This window comes from Ammodytes marinus, assembly GCF_949987685.1.
Source record: "Ammodytes marinus genome assembly, chromosome: 12".
In the NCBI taxonomy this organism is placed as follows: domain Eukaryota; kingdom Metazoa; phylum Chordata; class Actinopteri; order Uranoscopiformes; family Ammodytidae; genus Ammodytes; species Ammodytes marinus.
In genome coordinates this window covers 22,962,056-22,971,158 of record NC_137216.1, presented here as the reverse complement: position 1 = coordinate 22,971,158, position 9,103 = coordinate 22,962,056, and the positions used below count along the sequence as shown (strand labels likewise).

The 9,103-nt window shown below is 39.4% G+C and overlaps 1 protein-coding gene across 2 annotated transcripts in view; it reads right to left on the bottom strand.

Annotated features, from left to right (window-relative positions):
* Positions 1–59: 59 nt before the first annotated feature.
* klf12b (Kruppel like factor 12b) overlaps positions 60–9,103 on the bottom strand; it is a 35,405-nt gene continuing 26,361 nt past the window's right edge. For both annotated transcript variants that reach the window (XM_080037756.1, XM_080037757.1), the window contains exons 5-6: positions 6,585–6,742; positions 60–4,698 (exon numbers count right to left, since the gene is read on the bottom strand). In XM_080037756.1, coding sequence (XP_079893882.1) covers positions 4,517–4,698; positions 6,585–6,742 — 340 coding nt within the window. In that variant the 3' untranslated portion in view covers positions 60–4,516. The remainder of the gene's footprint in view (positions 4,699–6,584; positions 6,743–9,103) is intronic.

The window sequence follows — 9,103 nt, the reverse complement described above, 5'->3', positions numbered from 1 at the left end:
TACATGCTGTGTTAAAACAAGGCATGTCTTAAAATACTAATCTCTGTTGGTACTATAATAACAAAGCCGTGGGATAAACTGTAGAGAGACACACAATGTTTTACACTGGATACTGTACTGTATATTGAAATAAGCAGGTGGATCAATGGCTGTCAAAGATCCCCTTTTCTCGTAGTGATCGCCTGCGCACAAGCCACTGTAGCGTTTATCACCTATAATTCAAAATGGCTTCACTAATACCAAGATTAGGTTTCTGAATGCCAGAGAATGTGAGTACAGTACTCAGATGTCTCAGTGACATCGAACCCGCATGCCAGTCGTCTCAGTCATAGATAGCAACTACTTCCATACCAGTGTGTTACATACAAAATGCAACTTTATTAACCTTCATGCCTCCATTCATATTGATATACATGTATATGTTTGAACTTATTTAAATTTCACAGCTCCATCCATATGAAAAATACAGAGAAAAAGGCAAAACACGGACTCGATACTTAAACAACTCTCGGAGAAAAGAAAAAGCTAACAGAAAGAGAGAGAGAAAAAAATAAGGACACCTGTTCTTGATGTTTTGAAAAATATCAGGATTAGAAATTTGTTTTACAGATGTGGAATTTCCATGAGCAGAATCTCCCTTTTGAAGCGATGCTGAGAAAATATCACAACTTTTTTTTTTCCTTTTCTTTTTTTTTTCTTTTTGAACAGTAAGAATGAAAAGATCTGAATATATTTACACTACACTCACTTTACATAAATACAGGAACGACAATTACTGTACGTAATATCAGCAAACTGGAAACATAAGCATTGGCTCCACTACTTAAAATCTTCAAAACCAGGAAATCAAAAGCAGATGTTACACAGAAAGTAAAATAGATATTGAACTCATTAACAAAAGGCGTCACTCTACAGCTGAAATCCTAGCGCCAGGATTATTTCATTTTTTTCTTCCTGTCAGTAGGATTCCTCGTTTTGTTCTATGGAATCACTATGTTGAATTCAAGTGATGTGTAACATCAAGAGGCATTTGTAACTGAATTTTGTTCCCCTTAGAGGAAGTGACTTATTGCAAGCAAAGTAATAATGCGAGCTATAAACAGCCTGTGAAAGTGTTATGGGAGGATGCTGCATTTGACACAACGGCATAAGGCTCAGTGCGAAAAGGAAAGTTAAACGTAAGAGGTCCGACTTGCATAATGGTGTCTGTGCTTTTGTTTTTTATCCATGGTTTCCCATTTGAAATGTATTAATTTGAGCACACATGTTGAAATCTAAACTCTGCACAGAGCAGCTGATATTAAAAGTTTGCAATATGAGGCACTATTCATTATTATTGCATAACTTTGACCCTGGTTACCGTTACAAAATTATGCTTTAAAATGAGGAAAGAGAATGCTGGAGGGAAATGTAATACACCCTGTCCTGTGGAGACACCATATTCAAGTCTTATTGAATTGAATTGGAAAAAAACAACTGGTGTATTAAGGCATGCAACATCATATGCTGAATACGAGTGTTGTTGATATGTGCTTGATCAATAGAATTTCTTGTCTGGGTATAGCAAAATAGCAACACAGGGAATAGAGTACCTTGATACGGTCAATGTATATAAATCATTTGTTGATAATAGCAAACACTGGTTCAGCCTCGGGAATAAAAAATGATTTGATCATGAACTTTGTCAAGCACAAACCAAAAGAAAAAGCTAACTTTTAGATAACATCACATATGATCATTTACATGATGAAAACCATTAGCCCCATTTCACTTTATATCAAATTAGATAAATTACAGTCTCTGAAAAAAGACTTTACATGTATAAATGTATTTCCTGCATCTACTAATCAAAAGCCATATTTTTGTCCAATGTATATACAGGCTGTAGAACTTTGTAATACGTTTTTTTTATCTTCACTATCACATATATTACAACATTTTCAAAAGAGCCTTTTTACAGAAGAAGAAGGAAAAAAGACTTGTATGCAATGGTAAAGTGCCCCCCCCCCTCAATAATAAAAAGTTATCATACATTATATGGATGATAAAATATGTTGATTATTTGTTTATAAATTGACATCTGAAATAAAATCATTTGAAAATCATACTAATAAACAAACAAGGTGCTGATATGCTTTTGCCAAAAAGATAATACAACTGGGCATAATGACATGTGCGAAGAAAGAAAAAAAAACATAAATAATGATAACACACTTTTAACCATTTCTCCATTACATCAAAGGGGTGTCACATACATTGGGCGCATGTGCTGAAATGACTTCCTGGGTTTCGGGCTGCTTTACTGAAAGTGAGGAGGTCCGATGTGTGTGAGTGTGCAAGTGTGTGTGTGTGTGTGTGTGTGTGCGCATGCGCTGTGCGTGCGAGCGAGTGAACGCTTTTCAAGGTGCTATTATCACAAAGGTTACCGTTTCTCTTTACTGGCTTGGGTCCAATAAATGCATTTAGCAGCACTTTCAAATAACATGGGTTGGCCTGATACTCTTGAGTTTATGTCTGCAGGGTCTCACAACTTGCAAAGATGTCTGTTCTTATGTGTGTAAGAATATGGGAAATATGTTTAAATGAATTACATTTCCAGATAAAGATGAGGTGATGCTCTCTAAATGATAAGATGGTCTGCAAGGATGTGTAAAATGAAGTCCTACTCTACATACATAAATTGTTCCTGCATGTCCACAGGTATGATTTCTTTTAGTATGAGGTGAGAACATTTCAAGTAATGAAATAAAAACTAAATTGAAAGGTTTTCGGAGTGGCTCACTAACCAAGGAACATCAGATTATAGCCTTGAATTGAAAAAATAAAAATACAATCAACAGACGGAGTTGGTGTACACATTGATGAGTTGGCCCGGATAGAAAATTCTCCTTCAGTATTGACATCAGCAAACAGAACACTGAGGAGGTTGACATTCCTTCTCGTGACTTTGTTCAGAATGTATTGCTCTTCTGTATTCAACATCAGGTAGCTACCACACACTATCCCTGTAACACTGTAGCCCATGTCAGTTTCAGCTTATGGTCTGTGCAAAAAACCACAACGCAAGCTCCTTTCACTGTCAAAAAACCCCAGCTTAGAAAAACAGAGCTGAATAAAAAATAAAAAAAGATAGAAAGATCGGGACAGAATGAAAGCATGAGTCATTAAGGTGCCTCTTAATTTTTGTTATAGTTTAGTTTTTTTTTCTCATACCGGAGATCTCCTCTGATTATTTCAAAGTTCACTGTACAGGAGGGGGTTGTATTATTCTGAGTCAAACATAAGCAATAAGCAGGCATTAAAAAAAAAGAGGCGAGATTCAATAAACAAAACTTCATACTGAAAGTATATCTATCCTTTAAGATTGCACTTTACTGATTGCTAATCACAGCACAAAATCCACCAAAGATTTTTTTGTTGTGTTTTTTTTAAGAAAATGCTTTCATGAGGCTCAACATAAAGAATAGCACTGAAGAGAATTGGGGCAGTCTGGCCTGGTGAGTGGGTCTTAAACGCTGGTGTGATGATATGCATGTCCGCTTTTCATCGTTTGAACCCGAAGCAATTAAAACATCTGAAACATTGGATGTGTTGATGAGGTTGATCCATTCAGGTATAATGACAGTAACTGTTAGCTGGCTATGAGAAAAGGTGAAAGTCCAGCCCTCTTTCTTTTTAACTTTTATATGGCATGCCTCAGCTAGAACAGCAGACTCCAGCACGCAAAGGAAAACATCCGTGGTGAAATGGCGCCCTCTGCTGCTCATAAATCACACTCACAAGGAGGCACGGTGCAACAATACTGCCTGTAACTCCAACTTATTAGGCCCCAAGTCCTTTTTCCTCCTGTGATCCAGTCCGGGCCTCACAGGGGAAAATCCATTCCGCACAATGGAGGTCTTTCACATTATGAATGCTGGAAAAGCAGCTTTTTACGAAACGGTAATGAAAAGAAAAATTACCAAAAAAAGAGAGCTGCGATTGCATTATATATATAATTTTTTTTTGTCCAAATAAAGAGTGCGAGTTCATCTTGAAAATGTTAAGTGAAACATTTACAAACAGTGCTGTAAAAGACAGTTCCCTATTATACTCCAAACAAAGACAATAACAGATCCTGCCGTCCATTCCTTCCAGCCCAAAGGGGGATCCAGAAGTGACCCTGTTTTGTGCTCCACAAGCTCTGTGCGCCTCTCCTTCTCTTCTCCTTACAGATGAGTATGTATGTAAGTGTGTTTGTGTTTGTGTATGCGTCAATGTATGTGTGTGTGTGTGTATATGTGTGTATGCGTCAATGAGTGTGAACGTGTGTGTGTGTGTGTGTGTGTGTGTGTGTGTGTCTGTGCATCCAGGCCAGCTGAAAAACATTCATAGGGAGATCCCGCTCACCCGGCTGCCTGTGTGTGTGTGTGTGTGTGTGTACACTATAGTATGTGTGTGTGTGTGTATGTGTGCATGTGAGTGTATGTTCCATGATGGATCTCTCTCCCTCTCTCTTCATTGCTCCCTGTATGATTCACACCAGCATGTGTCTCCGCCGGTGCAGGGCCAAGTGGTCAGATCTGGAGAAACTGCGGTCACAGTCTGCACACTTGAAGGGCTTCACCCCCGTGTGTTTTCTGTAATGCCTCGTCAGCTCGTCGGAGCGGGCGAACTTCCACGTGCAGCCGTCCCAGGTGCATTTGTATGGCTTTTCCCCTGCAGAGGAGGACAAAGCACATGTTAAGGCACTGTCTCTAGATCCAATACATATTCAGTGTGACTCAGCCAGTGGCCATATACTACTTTGGCCTTGAGACTGTATAACTGATTATGAGGATAGTCTTTATAGCGCAGTATAATATCGTATTCAAACGATCATAAGGTATTGCATGATTCTTATTATGTTAAAAGGTCAAACAGCACAATTGAAATAAGGATATAGAAATCGCTCTCTATAGTTCATTTGATGAACCTTTCCTGGCTTCACATAATGTGTATATGATTGTGTTCTTTTCGTACATATCCAATTGCTACTGTTGATAAGTGTTGCTATTATCATTGATGTATCTTTTTATATCCTATCTGTTATCAAGTATTGATACTCTTGTCGGCACTTCTAAAGTGTCCTTGGGTGACTTGAAAGGTGCTCAAAAATAAGATGCATTATAATAATTAATAATTTAATTATGATGATTTATTATTATTATGAAAGTTCATGAATGTTTCTGGCATCGCTATAGACAGAGGGTGTGGTGATGGCATTCCAATGCACCTGTATGACAGTTTATTGTTTAGTTAGGGACAACACCAGGGCGTGTACATGTTTTTTTAATGACTTGCACACATGCCATGCCAGTTTAGGAGCCAAAACTCCTCAGAAGTCATTGTAAAGTATAGAATAACCACATGTGTAATGTATAAACCTGATGTATTTGCTAGCCGTTTATTTTAGGTCACATATTTGTATGTTATCAGGCGTCCAGCGGGTTCCATTCATTTTCTTACGGTGTTAAAAATCAATTAGCGGACTCTTGAACTTGCTTGGGGTTAATCTGTAATCCATCACAGTGAACATTAAATGGAACATTCACATTGCATAATCATAAGGTGCGGTCGAATTGAAAAGCACTTGTCACCTCATAAAAATAATAGGGCTTTGACAAAAATGAACGCTGACTTGACGTTCTCTCCGATGGAACAGACAACTCAACTCGAGCTAATTTTAAGAGCCCACTAATGGATTTTCATATCGTTCATAAATCAATGGATGAAACATATACTAATACACTTTGTGACAATGTAGGCTACTACCCAGTTCCCGGTCGAACACATTAGGCAATCCTGAAGGGTCTTTGGTTGAGCCAAATGCTATACTGTATGATTTTAATGTTTTACTTTAAACTTTTTCACATAGTTTTGGAGTTAAGTAATAGCTTAGTTCTCCATACAGTGCTGCTTGCGCTTAGAGTTGCACGGTAACAAAGGTCATTAAGTTGTGACACATCAACAATAATAGTACATACACCCTTTACTTCAAGCAAACAGTCCACCATCGGGAAGGCCTCAAGGTAGCCATAACCACCTAGTGAGTAAGAGGTTATGATGAGAAGCTAAGATTTCTGCCCTCTAATAAAGCATTATACAAGTGTTTTAGTAGTAGTTATATTCTGTATAATGCGTTTCAGACATACGCTTAAGGGAAAATTATAATAGTAATATTGATGGTGATGATGTTGAGTGATTGGTGTAATTTTATTAGCTCTCCTCATAAATGAACCTCATGTTTAAGACAATTCTGTTTTGTGCTTTCATCACACAATCGATAGCCTAGTAATAGAATGAGTCAGGTAACTTTAATGGGTTTCTAACGCTCATAATCATCCATTTTGAGTGCCTTAAGGACCCGGCTTCATGGATATCATGGGCTTGTTCCACTCAAGCTACGTGAAAAGTATATCAATATATTGACGTTTGGTCCTGTTGAAACCGGTGTTTGAGAAGTGTCCGCATCAATCTACGGGCAGTTAAGTCAATTCACTGGTATTGATTAGGGGACTGCTGAAAAGACATTTAAACACACACACACACTCAGACCTACTGACCTGTATGCGTCCTCCGGTGTGCTTTTAAATGGGAGCTTTTGGTGTACACCTTATTGCAGCCCTCAAAGTCACATCTGTGGATTCTTCTCTTTTTGGAATCTGGTGACTCTGACCTCCGGGGTCTCCGTATGCTGTCAATACTGAACGGAGACATGGAACTGCAACAGGAGAATGAGAGACAAGTATTAGACTTTTTACCAACATCAGTGACAGGCGTGCTAATTCTAAACATGCTGTACATGTGCTGTAGCATATGTATAGTGAAAAAGGGAGAAAATAAAGCATATTCTAACATGGATATATTAAAAAATGCTGATTTTTAAACGTGATGCACACAGGAAAATGAGTGACACAGCTGCAAAAGAATATTGTGGATGTGATGAAACAGCCCACCAAAACAGAAATAAAGGTTACATATTTAAAATGTCGGCTTCAATATTTTCATTGCAATGCATAACTATAGGTTGAAGACAACAGTGATGTTGTATTGAAACCAGTTATTCTTTTTACGCTAGTTGTGTTTTGAGTCACCCTGAGATGTGTATGAGGTGTTTGTTTATCTTTTTGTTTTATAAGTGCATGTAAACAAAACTGTATTGTGTAATTTGTTGTTGGTTTAGAACTGTTAAGTATGCTAATTACCTGAATACAGTAGGTGCTAACTGCAATGACCATTTAAAGTGGTGGAACAGTAGCTTTGCCAGCAGGTGGCAGTGCAGCACCGCACAGCACACAGTAACGCAGAGGAAATAGATGAGGTAAGAAGGAAGGTATTCTTATTGCTGCTATATACTCTCATCAATCAGAGGCAGAGGGACGAAGGAGTTTTATTACTCAGTGTTGTTCAGTGAGGTTAATGACAGCTGAACAATTTCTGTTTCCAATACATTTTGGCATGACAGTTCCTTTACAATAACTAGTCAATACCACTGTTGATTATCTCATTTGTCACTTCTTACAGTGTATGCTGCTGTATGCAAGACTTGTAGGTGTTTGTGTGAGTATTTGCAGTGCAGTGTAGTATCACATCCGTGGTAAACCTATGTGCGCACATGCATCACTTCTCTGAATATAGTTCTACACACACACACACACACACACACACACACACACACACAGTAAGAAATCCAGGAAGGCACAAAAAGAGGGTAGGGTTGTGTAAATGGTCACTAGTTCATGTCTCGCAAGTGATTGTCTGCTGTGAACAGTGAGCAACTTTCACACGCCGATGAACACATGACACTGCTGCGCGCGCACACACACACACACACACACACACACTGTGGGGAAGAAAGAGGAAGATACAGTAGAGAGAGAAGACAAGAACATCTCTGTTTACTAGAGGGGTGGAGTAATATCTGAGGGATATATTTAGCTGTCAGCAGGGGTGGAGTGCAGTTGCTTTTCTCTCGGGTCTCAGACTCTGCTTTGGATATTGAGAGACAGGTAACAGTGGTTTAAAGGGGGGAAGGAGGGAGGGAAAGGGGAAGGAGAGAGAGAACTAAAGGGAACACGCGCAGGGGCTGCCAGACATGCCCTTCAGTGAACTGTCTCCTCCACACAACCCACTTCCTGTCTCTCTCTCTCTCTCTCTCTCTCTCTCTCTCTCTGTCTCTCTGTCTCTCTGTCTCTCTGTCTCTCTGTCTCTCTGCGTTTCAACGAAGAACGATTTGTCAAATGTAGATTTAGAAGCACGCGTGCAATCACACACACACACACACATACACACAGATATGCAGAAATGCCGAAAAAAAAACACAAACATACAGATCACCTGTTTCTCTTGGCTTACTGCCAATCTGAAGCCGTACAGGAAATGAGCACACGGGTCAGATATGAAGTGGACTCCAATTGCCCTCTCATCTCTCTCTCTCTCTGTCTCTCCCGTTGCTCACTCTCCCCACAAAGTGTGTCAAAGTTCAGAGAATATAGCACCACAACGTGATGTCAAAACCAAGTGTTTTCATGAAACTGAAGAAACATCTACAGAAGCATCTAGAATCGGAGGTGCTGTAGGCCTGTGTGTGTGTGTGTGTGTGTGTGTGTGTGTGTGTGTGTGTGTGTGTGTGTGTGTGTGTGTGTGTGTGTGTGTGTGTGTGTGTGTGTGTGTGTGTGTGTGTGTGTGTGTGTGTGCGTGTGTGAGAGAGAGTGTGTGTCCAGGGCAGTGAAGAGGAGAGGCAGGATTAACAGTGGAAACACTCTGAGCTCAGACATCTAGCGGATGTTTACATTCTGACTTCACCCGTGAAGTGACTCCACCATTATGATATAATTTTTTTGGAAGGTCTGAGTACAACGGCTCCCTAAAAACAAAGGAGGAACAGCTACTCGTTGCTCCTCATAAATTTATAAATTGAAAGTGCAGCAACTAGTTCCTCGACCGCTGCGAATAATTCTGTCGCCATTACTGCTCCACTTCAAGAGCTCAGTGAGAGATTTCTGGTAGCCTACTCAAAAGCTCAGAACTTTTAGTGATCTTAAGTCCTTACAGAAACTTGTATTCTTATTCTGAACAACTG